The sequence below is a fragment of the Eschrichtius robustus genome, chromosome 1 (assembly GCF_028021215.1).
Source record: "Eschrichtius robustus isolate mEscRob2 chromosome 1, mEscRob2.pri, whole genome shotgun sequence".
Lineage (NCBI taxonomy): Eukaryota > Metazoa > Chordata > Mammalia > Artiodactyla > Eschrichtiidae > Eschrichtius > Eschrichtius robustus.
This window is the reverse complement of record NC_090824.1, coordinates 195,334,204-195,350,611: the sequence shown is the minus strand read 5'-3', so window position 1 is coordinate 195,350,611 and position 16,408 is coordinate 195,334,204. Positions and strand designations below refer to the sequence as shown.

Genomic DNA, 16,408 nt, shown 5'->3' with positions numbered 1-16,408 from the left:
GAGGCAGCAATGGTTATAATAAAATTTTAACTTGTTTACCAGAAAAGGTACATTACCTAAAACTTGGCAAATCTGCTCTTCTATAAAACGAAGGTATTAGATCCTTCAACTCTCCAGTTTCTTTTGGCTTTAAAATTTAACTAAAATCGTTTAAGCAGGAGAAACAGTGCCATCTAGTGGTAAATTTATTTTTGTGTTTATTTTGACTTGACTGTTTTTAACCATTTCTATTTTATGTATTCCCAGCATTTTAAAATAATGTCAGCGGTAATGGCTATGCTGAGGTTTATAACACAACATGGTTCTGTTATAAATTCAATATTTGGATGGACACACAGATACTTGTTTTAGCAATGCAATAGAGATTACTCAGGTGGAGAACATGTTTTTTTTTTGTTTGTTTTGAAAATTTGATGTTAGAGTTTTTTTTTTTTAAAGGTCAAGTCTTTTATTTATTTATTTATTTATTTTTCGCTGCGTTGGGTCTTCGTTGCTGCATGTGGGCTTTCTCTAGCTGCAGTGAGCGGAGGCTAATCTTTGTTGCGGTGCACAGGCTTCTCATTGCGGTGGCTTCTGTTGTTGCGGAGCATGGGCTCTAGGTGCGCGGGCTCAGTAGTTGTGGCACGTGGGCTCAGTAGTTGTGGCTCACGGGCTCTAGAGCTCAGGCTCAGTAGTTGTGGCTCATGGGCTTAGTTGCTCCACGGCATGTGGGATCTTCCTGGACCAGGGCTCGAACCTGTATCCCCTGCATGGGCAGGCAGATCCTTAACCAATGCACCACTAGGGAAGTCCCAACACTTTGTTTTCTAGTAATGTGTTTGAGAGAAATCCAAGCACTCACTATTTAAGTGGACATTTGCTGAAGGCTCTTGTGCCTGGGAATTGCTCTGGGTGCTGGCGACACACAGTGAATAATCAAAGTCCCCCGCCCGTGGGGCTTTCATGCTTGATGGGTGAGAGACCAGAAGAAGTAAATAAGCAATAAGCAATAAATAAGGTACGTTTTAATTATCGTAGGAAAAAAGAGCAGGAAGATGTTGGGGACGTGCCCATTAGATGGGGTTGGGCTCTCTGGGGAGGAGATGTCTGAGCTGAGACTGCATGACGAGGCGTGGGCCGTCCAAGGGCTGAGCAGAGAGCTCCTGGCAGGAGGGGCAGCTCGGAGGGACTTGTCAGGGCACGGGGGAGTTACAGGAACCTGGGGAGGGGGCGACGGCCCAGAGCGGCCCAGGCCAGACCAGAGAGGGGCTTGTAGACCACGGTGAAGAGGGTGGGTTTTTACTTCAGATGCAGCAGGGGGGATCCATGGGGATATTGTAGGCCAAGCAGGAGCATATTCTACTCTAAGCTTGCAGATGTTCAGGCAGCTCGGTGGAGAATGGTCTGTGGAACCAGAGCTGTCAGGAGATGTTACAGTGATGCAGGTGAAGGACCATGGTGGGGGCAGTGGAGGTGGAGCCCTTGGGCTAGATGTTGAAGGTGGAGCAAAGTAGATGCGGGGTCGGGAAGAGACAGGGAGGAATCAGGGTGGCCGAGGTGTCAGGCTTGAGCCCTTTACTGACATAAAGACGACTTGGGGAGAGCAGGCTTGGGAGGGTGGGTAGCGGGAGAGAGGAATCAAGGCACTTTTTCATTCCTTAGATATTTATTGAGTACCTTCTGTGTGCCACTCTTCTGAAAACTGGGGACCTAGCAGTGAGTTGAACAGACAGCAGCCTGTGCTTTCATGGAACTTGCATTCTCTTCAGAGGAGAAGACAATAAATTAAATTATAGATGAATATATACATACATATAATGTAGAAGGTAAAAACATGCTCTGGAGAAAAAGTGAAGCTGGAAAGGAGAAAGGGAATATTGGGAGAGCTTGCATGTTCAATAGGGGTGTTCAGGGAAGGCTTTAGTGAGTTAGTGGTATTTGAGTAAAGGCCTAAAGCAGCAGAGGGGAATGAAACCACGTGGATAAATAGGAGGGCATTCCAGGCAAAGGGAATTGCAGACGCAACAGCCGGGATGCAGGAGAGCCAGGATCGCTCAGGGAGCAGAGCAAAGAAAGTGGCAATGATAGGTCAGATGGGAAAGGCCGGGAATGGGGGTGGGAGCAGATCCTATCCGGCCTCGAAGGCCACTGTAGCGGCTTTGAGTGGATGAGAAGGAGTTAGGAGGGTTCTCGGCAGAGCAGCGACCTGGTCTGACTTACATCTAAACTGTATCTTCTGGCTGACGTGCTGAAGACAGATTCTAGGGGGTCAAGAGCAGGATCGGGGGACCCGTGGGGAGGCTGCGACGAGAACCAGGAGAGAGATCGTGATAGTTTGGAGCAGCGCGGCAGGGAGGGCGGAGGTGAAGGGAGCGATGGGTTTGCTGGCTCTAATGACACATCATTTTTTAAATCGAATTTTACTTTCCCAATGAGAAAAAAAAACTTTAGGCAATATACCAGGTTTTTACTAAAAATCATTGTAGTATAATTGATTCAATAGCAATTCTGTTCCTAAATTAAAACGAGCTTTAAGAACATTAGTGTAGGGACTTCCCTGGTGGCACAGTGGTTAAGACTCCATGCTCCCAATGCAGGGGGCCTGGGTTCAATCCCTGGTCAGGGAACTAGAGCCCACATGCATGACGCAACTAAGAGTTCACATGCCGCAACTAAGGAGCACACATGCCGCAACTAAAGAAGCCAGCGAGCCGCAACTAAGCAGCCTTCGAGCTGCAGTTAAGACCCAGTGCAACCAAATAAATAAATAAAAATAAATATTTCTTAAAAAAAAGAACATTAGTGTAAGATTCTTAACCATGACCTGTCGTAACTTCATGTCCATTTTAGTGTAAAATATGCAGCTTCTTTGTGAATAATGGATAACTAATGAGCTGTTTTCCTTTTCAGCTATATGATGGGGACAGTGAAAATGCCAACTTGGCTGGAACATTTTGTGGTTCCACCGTACCTGCTCCATTTATTTCTTCTGGAAACTTCCTTACAGTTCAATTTGTCAGTGACTTAACTTTAGAAAGGGAAGGATTTAATGCTACGTATACCATCGTGGGCAGTGAGTAAACTGAGACATTTTCACATAGTATGAAACACACGTGTATTTATGCACTAAAAATAATGCCGTGCTTATATCTGTACTCAGTGTTAATTACTAAGCTCAATGCTAATTACTATGCTCAATGTTAATGACTGTCTAAGTTCAATGTCAGTTACTAAACACCACGTTAATTACTCTGTGTTTAATCCATGGTACAAATTTGGTACAATTCTTAGTCAAGAATATAGACTGTAAATCCTTCATAGAATGATGTAAATATAGCTCCTTTGGGCTGGAAGAGTATGGAAAACAGAATTTTAAATATGTGTGATGAGTTACAAGTAAAATGTCTTATAAGTTGTTTCTTTCTTCCCATCTCAGTGCCTTGTGGCGGAACATATAATGCAACTTGGACCCCACAAAGTATTTCGTCACCCAATTCATCAGACCCAGCTGTCCCGTTTTCAATCTGTACTTGGGTCATTGAAGCTCCTCTACATCAGCAGGTCATGATTACTGTGTGGGCACTTGAGCTGCGCTCACAAGACTATGACCAGAACTATTTAGAGTTTCAGGACCCACCAGAGGTAACAATTACAGGACGAATGACAGTCACATGTATGACCTTTTCACCAGTGTTTGCAGAACACTTGAAGTAACGAGGGCATGACTAAATAAGTTCTCGAAGTTACTTCCAGCCTAATGTGGTTTCCAGCCATTTACAAAACCCTCTATTTATAGGCATTAAGAAACCTGAACTTGGTCTGTAGGTCATGTGCCTAAGAAACATCTGGGTGTCTTGGTAAAAGTGCCTGCCCCCGGGCCCACCCTCAGAGACCAATTCCCCTACTTACGCCCATCGACCTGAATTTCTGATGAACATCTCTGGTGTTCTGACAGCAGTGCTTCATGGAGAAGCACTTCTATAGTCAGTGGGATCTGTGTGTGGAATGCATTGAAGGGAACAGTTAAGAAGGCATTTGGTACCAGTCTAGTGGGACTATATTCATGGTTGAAAACATAGAGCAAAGCTCTTTTGGTTTTAAAAAAAAATGATGAGTGTGAATTGCCCATGGGGTTAGATGTTGGGGAGAATGTTGACCACAAGAGTGTAACGCTGACAGAACGCCTGAAGATCTGGGCGCCATCATCACGTGAGTAGGTAGTTGCAGGATGAGAGCGATCAGATAACTCCGGGAACATGCGTAGGGTGAGGACCCCTGAACTGAGGGTGATGCCTAGCGGGGGCTCCCGGGGACACCCGGGCTGCCTCTCTCCGGATTGAGGGGCAGCTCACACACTCCAGGTTTGCTAAGGGCGCTGAGGGAGGGCCAGGAGCAGTGCTGGTTGGTCTTACAGAGTTCAGAACAATGGAGAAGCCCCAGTAGAACCGTGGTGAGCGCCTCCGACAGCCTGGATGCGCCCTGAGCAGCGGCACAGGCCTTGGATAGGAAGCGGGGTGAGGGGGAAGGTCTTATCTTCAGTAGGCAGGCGTCTGCCCCGTGGTTTCAGCAGAAACTTGGCCTCCCTACCTCCCACCCGCCCCTCGAAGACTGCGAGACACCTGTAGATTCCAAGGCCAAGGTGAAGTCTTATTGCAGAGTGCATTAAACTCTGTAACTGGTCTCCACGGCTGAATATTTAAGCCATATTTTTGTATGCAATTTAATTTCTGCTGTGGCCTATTCTCCTTTGATACTAAATCTACTGGCATTTGGCTTCCGTTTCATTTCAGAGTATTGGAAATCCAGGAATTCGGTTCTTCGGCAGAAATGCTTCAGCTGTACCCACATTTTATTCTTCCATGAGCACCGCAATCGTCACTTTTAAATCGGAAGTTTTTAACATAAACTCTAGAGTGGGTTTTACCTATCAGATTGCAGGTGAGCTCTGGGATTTCATCTTTTATTCAGAAAAACTGCCATTATTACAATTACAGCTAGAATTGACCCCCTTGAGTAAATTAAGGTTTGTTGACATAAACCACACCCACATGAGGTAAGACTCTTTACTAGAAGCCAGGCCCAATTTAGCAAATTACTAAAGTTGACTTCTGAAGAGGTAAAGCGAATAAAATGTTAATTAAAATGTCGAGAATGGCAGCATATTCTTCAAAGTTCATGTCGTTAATTTAAAAATATACCAGTTATTGTATTAATTATTCACTTAACCATGTAGAAGAATCACTATATCTTAGAAAATTACTTTGGAAAAACCCAGGAGCCTTGAAAGAATTACTTGATTCTGTCACTGAGAAGTTTATTTCCAGAGAACACTTTACGTAATGTTCATTTCAAGCTTGATTAAAACCAAAGCTGCCTTTGATTAAAACAAACAAATGAGAACGCTCTGGGTAGTTTTACCAAAAATGGTCAAGAACGGTGAGTTGCCAGTTCTATCAGAACAAATAATTCATCAAAGGATTTGAAGAAAAATCTTCACGCAAAACTGTCTTGGAGGTAGAGGCTTTATGCCCAAAGAGTCTAAAGTCAGCCACCTCCACCTCCATGTCATCAGAAGAGCGTAGAGGATGCTAGAATGTTTGTCCTCCCAGGAGAGGGTGCATATTCGCTCATTTACTATCTCACACGGGGGTGTTGTGTGTGAAGACACTGCACTGCATTTGCTCAGTGTGCTGTTCGCTTTAAGTCTTGGGATCTCAGTAATCTCAAAGGTAAATGAAGGGGCTAGGTTAGTTTTTCTTCTGAAGTTTGTTCCCATTTAATAATCTCTGTGAATGATTCCTGTCAAGTTGAAGGAGCACTGAATACCGCGCGGCATACGTGAATTACGACTATTGTCTTTCCTCTAAGATTGCAACCGAGAGTATAAGAAGGCATTTGGCAACCTGAGGAGCCCCGGCTGGCCGGGGGGCTATAGCGGTGGCATGGACTGCACATCCGTGCTCACAGCTCCTCGGGACCACACCATCTCCCTCTTCTTTCACTCATTTGGCATCGGGGACTCAAGTGACTGCACCCGTGATTTCTTGGAGGTAACATACTTTTGAATGTGATGTAAATGAATTGTTTAAAAGATGATGGATCCCTTAAGATTCTTCTCCTTTTTCTCTGCTACTGCTAATCATATTCCTTCCTCATTTCATTCAATGATTCATTATCCTTTCATCGCCTAAACACTTGGGCAATTGCCAACCATCTCCTAGGTCCGGACACCGGAAATCCAGGAGGGAACAAGACACGTTCAGGGGCCCCCGGAGGCTCACAGTCTGTGGGAAAGACAGACAGGAAGTTGTCCACTCCTGTTGACTATCAGAGCCAGCACGGGTAGGGGCACCTAAGCAGTCTGGGAACAGAGAAGTTTTCTTAAAGGAGCTAATGTGTGAGTTGAGACCGGAAGTGAGGGAGGTCCAAGGGCAAAGTGCTAATTTTGGAGCCAGATGAGAACTCTGGCTTGAAGTGTGCCTGGTGTAGAGGTAAACATGAAAGTACGTGAGACTAGAGAGTCGGGCTGATTCCCCTGACGGCCACAGTGAGTCTGGAACATCTTCGCTATTCTCTAAGGAGAGTCTCTCCTTGACCGCGTGTTGGGCAGAGGAAGGTGGAGTGCTCTCTGTTCCTTCCTCCTCATCTGGATGAAGAAGCACCTTTGCTGTTTGCCCGTCCCCCGTCCCACCGAGAGAGAACCCTCCTGTGTCTGGAACTCAGTGCCTATATTTTGCCATGAAAACCCTCCAGCTCCCTCCAGCATCCTTTGCAGACTCTGTTGGAAATGTATTCATTCTTAGGAAATAAACTGAGGCGCCATGTAAGGCTTGTATGTACAAAGATGCTGACTCCCTCTGAACTGAATTCACATCGAAACCTTAACCCGAGACACCCGAAGTCGGCTTTGTTTCGTGTACGTGCGAATCTTCCGTAAGGTTTCCAAACAGCTTGTTTTCTCCTTTACGCCTGTCACGGAGTTTTGTTATCCTGGAAAGCTCCCCCTATAAAATTCATCGAAGTCCTTTGTTAATGACCATTCGCAACCTCTAGTGCAGTAAGTACTCAGAGGAAGCTCATGCCTTTTCATGGGGGACATCACTGCGGTAGGAGAGTGGGGGGGACGTGGATGCAGCAGAGGGGAAACGAGGGAGAGACAGCAGCGTGTGTGTCAATCAGGTCATTAGACGCAGACCTACGTACCTCAGCCCCCGTGGAGTCTGAACAGTTACGTGCAGCATAAAGCAGACACGAGGGGAGGAGTGGGATACGGAGGAAGGGAGAATCATCCTGACAGTCCGGAGTCACAGCGCAGCTACTCGTGGTTCGCTTCAAGCCTGAGTTGACCCTTATCGACTGGAGTTAACTTGGCCACTTGCCCCTGGGTGCTGGGGAGCAAGGGCTGACTCTCCAGCCCCGGGGGGGGGGGCCAACTGCCCCCCTCCACCCTGCTGCCCTTCCTTGTCTCATGGAAACGGGGCTGAAACCTCCTGTGCAATAAGCAGAGACAGGAAACGGCGACTCAGGCCTGTAAAGCGCTGCTGTGTCTGGTTTTCGGCGGGAAGATTCTGGCACGGCTTACTGCAGCCTCAGCATTCCATTCACGTAAACGGTGATGGGAACGGAAATTTCCCACTGAGGACTCTGACCGTATTACACCACGCGAACGCCAAACTCTAGACCCCATTTGGACTTTGCATTTGCCTTCACTTCCCCTTTCAGGGTCACCTAAGGTCCCAGAGATGCCCTCTGCTCTCCTTGCCCCACTCCTCCTGTGCGGAGAGAAATGGAAAGGACAGGTCATTAGCACATCAGCGGGAATTAACATCTCGCGTCTCCCCGCAGAGCATCAGCTTTCTAAAGAGGACCAGAGGAAAAAGACCCAAAGCCAAGACTGCAGTGGGGCAGGTGGGCATCCTGGGATACCCTCTCTGTCTGCCGACAGCTAACTGGCTGCTCCATCCATGGCAAGGCTACTTTGTTTAAACCCTTAGCAGAATAACCCAAAGAGCACCAGAAAGGCATTTTTCTCTCCCACTGGCTACTCCATAGACCTAAAAGGAAACTCTCCAGGGAATTCCCTGGCGGTCCAGTGGTTAGGACTCCGCACTTTCACTGCCAGGGCCTGGGTTTGATCCCTGATGGGGGAACTAAGATCCCACAAGCTGCGGGGCACGGCCGAAAAACAAAAGGGCTCTCTCCAGATCAACACAACCCAACAAGACTACCCACCACACCTCTGAAGACACTGGGTGACTTTAGACAACTGGCGATTAACCACATGTTAAAACTATGGGATTAAAAAGGGACTGGAGGGGCTCCCAAGATTTTAAATACGTGTATCCACAAAGAGTCAGCCTCCATCCACGCGGAGCTGGTTCCAGCCCCACACTGCCTGGATCACGTGTCTGCGATGCCGCACAAGAGCCCTCCTCCGAGTGGGGCTGTTTGGGAATGTGCAGCAGGAGCCGGGCTTGAGGACGAGCCGTGGTTGAATTCACAGTGCGCTTACCTGCATTCACACGCCAACACGTTTCCTGTTTTCACGCGTGTCCGCTCCATGCAGCGAATTAAAAAAAATCTACTCAGCTCCACAGAGTGTTTTTAAAATAAATCTAAGAGTCAGAAATTTTAAAGACTGTTTGAATTATGTCCTCTTCCCATGTAGAAATTCCTTTCATTTCGAACTTCGTCATACTTTGTACGTTGTTTTTTCATGGCCCCTTTATAGCCGAGCAATTTTCAAGGGGAGATAAAAACATAAATGCAGTATGATGAATAAAGTATAACGGAGTTGACCGGAAACAAAGCAGATAATATTTTTCTCCCCCGACCCATCTTTTTAAAGTTCACTTTAACTACATTCTTCAAAATGTCTCCCCAAGAAGAAAGATACAACTAGTTTGTTATACGCCAGTCAACTAGCTGGTTATAGAAACATGCTGTCGTGTTTTAATTACTGGAGATTAACAGATATTTCTGAATCCAGCTGTAAATGGTTTTTGATCTACAAATTGGTTTCTGTCCTTTGCAGGCGAAGGTGACGTCTGTGTGTATTAACCCTCCATTAAGTACCTAAAAAGACAAAGTTTTCCCCAAAAAAGTTGTCATTGCAATTGTCTCACGTCTTAACGTATAGTGGTGATAAATCAGAGAAGAAGGTACAATAGTCCTAAGTGTAATCATTAATGACTCGTTTTTAAAGGTAAGAAATGGAAGCGAGAGCACTTCGCCATTGCTGGGCACGTTCTGTGGGACTCTGTTGCCGAATCCCATTTTCTCCCGAAGTCATGAACTATACCTACGATTTAAGAGTGATAGTGCAACTTCCGGTCATGGATATGAAATTATCTGGACCTCATCACCCTCTGGTAAGACCCTGGCACTTTGTAAGGGAAAGTAATGCAGCTGAGAAAAACATACAGCGTCTAATAGAAGAAGACAGTCAAAGTGACCTTTTCCCCAATCTGTGTACTTGATTATTTTCCATTAAAAATAGAGATTTTTTTTTAACACTGAAAGTATAGAGATTTAAAAAATGCTACTTTTATTCATTATTTCTATATATTAAAGAATATATATTTACATATAAAGCACAAATAAGGTACAAAGATTTTTTAATTCCTTTATAAATTCTGATTTTGTCATTATTTTTAACTTTTGGTTTGATCATCAAGGTAGTTCTCTGAGGATTTTTTTAAAAAGTTTGCCAGAAAGCCAAGTGATGAACACATACTTGCGTATGTCTGAACAGCTGTGTTCTTTGGAGACCGCGTTTCATTTCTTGGCAGTCCTGGAGGTTAATGGCTTTTACAGGGCAGTAAGCACCTTCCTGCATTTTTGGTTGGCTGTTTACCGATAAGTGAAGGAAATTTGTCACGTCAATGCACTGAACTCAAGAGAGAAGGAATATCTTTATGAAATGTCCCCCCAAATATCTAAAAACTTTCAAAATAAGAATGATAAAAAGGACTCATTTTAAATATACTAGAGGACTAGAAAAGGATTCTATCAAGACAATTGTAGATAACGATTTCTTGGTACTGCCAAAAGTAAAAGATGATCTCTATGCCCTAATTTTACAGACAAGGAAATAAAACACCAAACTGATGCATTGCCTAAAACGCACAGCTAGATTGTGGCAGAGGCAGGACTAAACCTCCAGTGGTCAGAAACCCAGCCCAGTGCTTCTTAATTATGCTACGCACTTTCTTCCTATGCGCAGGATATCTGGATGCCCATGGCTGTCTGGTCTAAATAACGATAGCTTTCCTGTGCAAATTAACACATCGAACAAATTAGCACCAATACTTAAAGAGCTTTGGCTTGTTAAGCATATCAGTCTTGGAACTGTCAGTTATCAGCCTGGTAAAGTCACTTTGAGAATCATTACTGCCAAGACCTTAAATAACACACCTCTTTCTTTGGTTCTTCCCCGGAATTTCCCTTTTAATTTTACTTCACCCACATCCTCATCAACTCACTCACTGCCTCTGGAGAGCTCCACACCATCAAAAGCACCCGAGATCAACCTCACTCTCTCCTGCAGTTACTTTCCCAAGTCCTGGTTTTCCCATTGTGCTCTCAACCCACTGTTTTCAAAGCAAAGATCTGGAGGAAGCCCTTCCTAAGCCGTGAGAGGCGGGGAGGGATATTTGCTGGAGGTGGGAGCGGGGGAGGCAGTGAGGAAGGGAGGTACAGCCCGCAGGAGGGACAGGAAAAGGGTTCCTGCCTCCGCTTTTCTTGCAGAGGGCCTCAGCACCTTGAGAGAACAACTGTCTCATTGCCTTAAGTGCACTAAAGCGCGCTGACGGCTTCTACTTGGTTGACTGAAGCTTCGTGCACCTGTTTCCTCGCAGACTGCGGCGGGACTCTTTACGGAGACAGCGGCTCGGTCGCCAGCCCTGGCTATCCCGGCACTTACCCAAACAACACTCACTGCGAATGGACCATCATTGCTCCTGCGGGAAGACCTGTCACCGTCAGCTTCGACTTCATCAGCATTGACGACCCCGGAGAATGCGTCCAGAACTACCTCCTGCTCTACGATGGCCCGGATGCTAATTCTCCCTCGTCTGGACCGTATTGCGGCGCAGTGAGTAAAACAAACTTCTAAAAACTCCCAATTGTTATTTTTAAATAATGAAAGGAGCTTAAAAAGGCACCTTTAAAGGCAGACTCATGCAGTTAGAGAGCACACGGTACTTTTACAAATTCAGGTTTCTGACTTTCCTTTTTGTTTTGGGAGCACGAGTGCCACCTAGTGGGCATTGAGTTAAATTAATAGTAATAGTTGCCAAACTTGACTGTGCGTCAGAATCACCTATGCAGTCGTTTAGCGTCACAGATTTCCAGTCCCCACTCAACCTACAGAATCAAAATTTCTGGGGGAGTATCTGCGGCATGCTGTTTTTTGAAAACTCCATATGTGATTTCAATGCACCGCTCAGGGTTGACTATCCATGTTATTTCTGCATGAATAGAACTACAGTGTTCCCATCGCATCTGCAGGGGATTGGTTCCGTTGACCCCCCCATGGATACCAAATCCTCGGATGCTCAAATCTCTTATAAAAACTGGCCTAGGGACTTCCCTGGCGGTGCAGTGGTTAAGAACCCGCCTGCCAATGCAGGGGACACGGGTTCAAGCCCTGGTCCGGGAAGATCCCACATGCCGTGGAGCAACTAAGCCCGTGCGCCACAACTACTGAGCCTGCGCTCTAGAGCCTGCGAGCCACAACTACTGAGCCCACGTGCCACAACTACTGAAGCCCGTGCTCTAGAGCCCGTGCTCCGCAACAAGAGAAGCCACCGCAGTGAGAAGCCCACGCACCAAGATGAAGAGTAGCCCCCGCTCCCCGCAACTAGAGAAAGCCGGCGCGCAGCAACGAAGACCCAACACAGCCAAAAATAAAAATAAGTAAATAAGTAAATTAAAAAACAACAAAACCTGGCCTAGTGCAGTGAATACAGTTAGTCCTCCATATCTGCGGGTTCCGTATTCGCGGGTTGTGTATCTGCTGGATTCTGTGGTTGGTTGAATCCGCGATGTGGAACCTACCCTTACGGAGGGCTGACTGTATAGAAACTTTGGATGCCCGGCTCCATTTCATTCACTTTTTGCTGAAAATTGTGGGACTTCTTTGAAGAAATGCACAGGGATATTAACAATTGGCCTGGGGACTAACGGTTTGTTTTTGTAAATCTCTATATAATAGATCCTTCCTAAACATTAAGTTAGAATTCTGATGTTGACTCAGTATTGCTTACATCTGCCCTCAGTGCCCTCCCATTTTTATGTGCAAGTAGATGTTTACAGAGCTTTCATGTAAGGGCAATGTGACTACTGATGAGAAGTTATCTGTTTCTTACCATTTTGCTCTTTGCTCATTTGTGCTTTCTAATCAAACTGACAGAGAATTACATCTGCTGGAAGTAGAGGGAGTTTTTAGAGTATAACTTACAGTTTGTAAAATTGATAAATGTTATTTTCAGAAATATCAAAAAATAGATACATTTTTCTAAAACCCTGAGAATCCTCCCATATATTCTTCTAGACACTTTTTTTTGAATATGTTTGCCTATGCACAGATATTTTATATTGTTTTGTGGTGTGTTTTTGTCCACTGACTGATACATCATTAACATCTTACCATACCACTAAACAAACTGGTATATTGTATTTAATCATTGGGTTGTTTTCTGTTCTGGGTGCAGCCTAATTTACTGAATGAAGCTCCTCTGGTTTATAGACAACCCTTCAATAAACTCTCTGGTAGCTCTGTCCTTACACACAGAGCTAATTTTGGGGGCAGGAATTTGTGTCACCTGATCAGCAGATACTGTCTTGCAATTGTTCACAGGGGCCCACAGAAAAGAGACCCCAGTAATGCATCACATGCCAGATTTAGAAGCTGATTAAGTCTTAGACATTTAGTTGAAATTTGTAACAATTTCAAAAAGAGACATTTTCACAATACCATTACTTTATGTCTGTATGACTTTTTTTTTTTTTTTTTTTTTTTTTTGGTTTTCAGTGACTTTCAAACATACAACCCCATTTGATCCCCTGGACTTTGCAGATAAGAGAAACTGAGGCACTGAGAGAACTTACTGCCATTGAAACCAATGTCACATTAAATTCAAGTCTATAACTAGATATGTCAAGTTTTCTTAACTATTGGTGTTTACAATATTTTCCCAGTTTAAAATTTTCTTTTATAAATGTAGACATAGTTTCAAGTGCAATCGTTTTATTTTTTAAAGATGCCACTGACTTCTTTAGCATTTCCAGTCCAGTGAAGTCCGTTTATTTACAGAATGATGGTGGGAGCTACTCCTTAGATGTCTAATCGTACGGTGATTTGAAGATGTTTTCTTTTATGATAATTGTCATTGTTCACGGGCATTGCTCTCAGTTACAGAATCTGAACATCTAGAAACATGAAAGAATGGCAGGAAAATTAGGAGAATCAAACGGGAGTTTAAAACTTCTGTTATCTGCTCGTACTAGTTTGTAACGGGAGTTTAAAACTTCTGTTATCTGCTCGTACTAGTTTGTCAGCATAGAATACCAAGTAGAAATTTGGGAGCAGGTTGAAATGGAAGGAAAAAGTGCATGTGCACAGGAACGTACAATATTGTGTATCCCTTGATATCTCTCTTAGGAAAAAAATCCCTCTGCTGCACTCACCTGAATAATTTACTGTCTTGGAAATAAGTCTGTTTTTTGATGACTCTTGGGTAGGACCAAGGCAGGGGACCCGAGCAGAACAGAGGAACATGTCCCCAGACTGCAACCTTGACCCTGTGTGATGTGCTCTGTCTCCAGGACAATCCAACCTACTGTGCATGTTACTGACTTACTTGCTTCCTGCTTTGCCTCCTCCTGTTAGGAGAGGGCTGTTTGCGTGTTTGGTTCATTTTTTATATTCCTAGTGCTAATAATAATACCCACAGCATGGAAATCTCTCAATCAGTATTAAATGAATGATTTAGAAATGAGAGAAAACAGAGACCCATCTACCTCCCACCCCTTCTGGCCACACACACACACACACCCTGTTCCCCCAAAAGACATGAAAATCAACCCCAAAAGGAAAGTATGGATGTTAAGGGGGGAAAGTAGTATACTTTACTCATATGCTCGTTTTAGTTGCAGATATAAGTTGTGTGTCCCTTCAGAAAAATGAAAATTTCAGTAAGAACTTGAATTGGAAATTGAATTTTTAGTGATGGTTTTATTGAGACATAATTCACATACCATAGAAATCATCTACTTAAAGGATAAGATTCAAGAGTATTTAGTCAGTTCCCAGAGCTGTGTAGCTGTCGTCACCACAGTCGGCTTTAGAACCTTCTCGTTAGCCCAAAAGGAAACCCTGTGCCCACTTAGTCACCCCCCATTTCTCCTCGCCACCTCCACCAGCCCCAGCAACATTCTTTTGTAAAGTCTCTACATTAATTCTTAGCAAGGTTACTTCTAGAAATGTATGCAGGTTTACTGTCAACTCTAGAAGGCTCCTTTATGTCATACTTCTTTACTACACCTGACCTTCTGGAAGAATCTTCAAATTTGTGAAATATATAATTTGTTACTTCTCTCTCTCTCTTTTTCTTTTTTTTTTTTTCAATTTTAGGACACTGACATAGCTCCCTTCGTGGCCTCGTCACATCGTGTCTTCATAAAATTTCATGCAGAGTATGCAGCCCGACCGTCAGCAATCCGGTTAACCTGGGCCAGCTAACCGCGTGAGGCCGGGTCTGCTCAGCACTTTGGTTTTTCTGCAGGGGCTGGACCCTCAGACCTCACGCTGGATGGGATTCTGCCATCCTGATACCTGGCCCCCCTGCCTGTGCCACTGAGAATAATCTGAACTTCTTTGTTTTTCATCAAAGTACATGTGGAATCAGTATTTGTATACATTTTTTGAATGTAGAATGTAGCTTCTTTAATCTAATATTTTGAGCTGAAATTTTCTAGAATCCCTTAAAGGGGTGGAAATGATTATGGCATATGTGCTGTACATTTTCAAAAGTTAATAAAATAGAAGTACCGTTTTCACTGTGAATGTCAAATTGGGGATGACAAACACTGCTGAAATGTAAACAGGGATGGTGCATTGTCTTTTTTAACTCATTGACATTTGTCTTTCACTACGGGGTATGTGTAAAATTTCAAGTTGAATATTTCCATTTTAAAAGAGTATATGAGTCCTTCAGTATCGGAACTCCGGAGCCAAGCAGCCTGCGTTTGCATTTTGGCCTTTCTAGTTAACTTCCTTAACTCTCTGTGCTGCAGTTTCCCTACGTACCACTGTTGTCTGTTCGCAGTTTAACAACACGAGATGCGAAGTTATACATAGTTAAGCAATGCTTTGACCACGTTTTCTGCTGCCTTTAACCAAGAGACGTTAGGTTAAATATGCAAAGTTAAGTCTTACTGAGAACATGGGGCCCAGTGAATGAAAGACGCTATCGAATGTGTAACTGCATCTTCCTGTACTACCCAGATGCCAGGGAAACGATCTCTGCACAGACTACAGAGACACATAAATGAGATATTCTCACCTTCGCTCTACCATGGACGGATGCCTCGGCTTTATATAGGACACTCTATTGGAAAGAACAGTGAACGCAGTGAAGAGACCATCAAACCCAAGGGTCTTGACAAAGCTGGAACAATGGACTAAACCCCTCAAGATGAAGTTTGATAGGAGTAGATAGAAGACCTAGTAGCTCTTTTAGCTAAAATTGAATCACAAAGGTACAGAATATGGAGAAAGTTGAACAATAACCTATGAAATAGTTATTTCATCTGAAAGCAAGAGTAACATATGCAGCTGTCAACCAGTAAGAGATGATTTGACCTGTGGTTGCATCATTAGAGTAACAGTGTCTACAAGAGTCCTTTTCAGAGAGACATGATTCCTAGGAGGCCCATGAGAATATCTGGAAAGTGTATCTACCAAGATGAAGACAGCATAGTCAATATTAGTATGTCATTTTTACACTGAAAACTGAAAACGGAAAATAAGAATATTTTCTCCTATTCTGTAGGCCGTAAGTAGAATCTAAAAAGCCATGATAGAAAATGAATGGTCTCGAGGGGCGGGTGAGGGGAGGTCTTACCTGGAGGTCGACGGAGCCCGGGAGTCGGGGAGCCAGGCTTCCACTCACCATGTGTGCTTTCTCCCCCTCTCCTTTGCTGTCTGCCTAAGGAACTGGGCCTTGGCAGGAAGAACAGAGCACAGCCTGGCTAGCAACGGTGAAGGTTAAGTTAGCCGTTGCTGGCCAGAGCTGCTCTCATGTGACCTTCAGGGAACTGCCTGGGATAACTCAGCCAGAGACCACCACAGGCCAGGAATCTCTCGGCACTTCAGACATTAGTGAAGAACGCCGCAGGGGATGGATGGGGCCAATGACAGTTT

General features: G+C 44.4%; 1 protein-coding gene across 1 annotated transcript in view; it reads left to right on the top strand.

The window, feature by feature from the left end:
- The window catches only part of CUBN (cubilin), a 277,317-nt gene extending 262,275 nt beyond the window's left edge, over positions 1-15,042 (top strand). Inside the window, exons 62-68 of the mRNA XM_068562017.1 lie at positions 2,890-3,052; positions 3,416-3,621; positions 4,770-4,917; positions 5,848-6,029; positions 9,185-9,350; positions 10,839-11,074; positions 14,618-15,042. Coding sequence (XP_068418118.1) covers positions 2,890-3,052; positions 3,416-3,621; positions 4,770-4,917; positions 5,848-6,029; positions 9,185-9,350; positions 10,839-11,074; positions 14,618-14,725 — 1,209 coding nt within the window. The 3' untranslated portion in view covers positions 14,726-15,042. The remainder of the gene's footprint in view (positions 1-2,889; positions 3,053-3,415; positions 3,622-4,769; positions 4,918-5,847; positions 6,030-9,184; positions 9,351-10,838; positions 11,075-14,617) is intronic.
- The last annotated feature ends 1,366 nt before the right edge of the window (positions 15,043-16,408 follow it).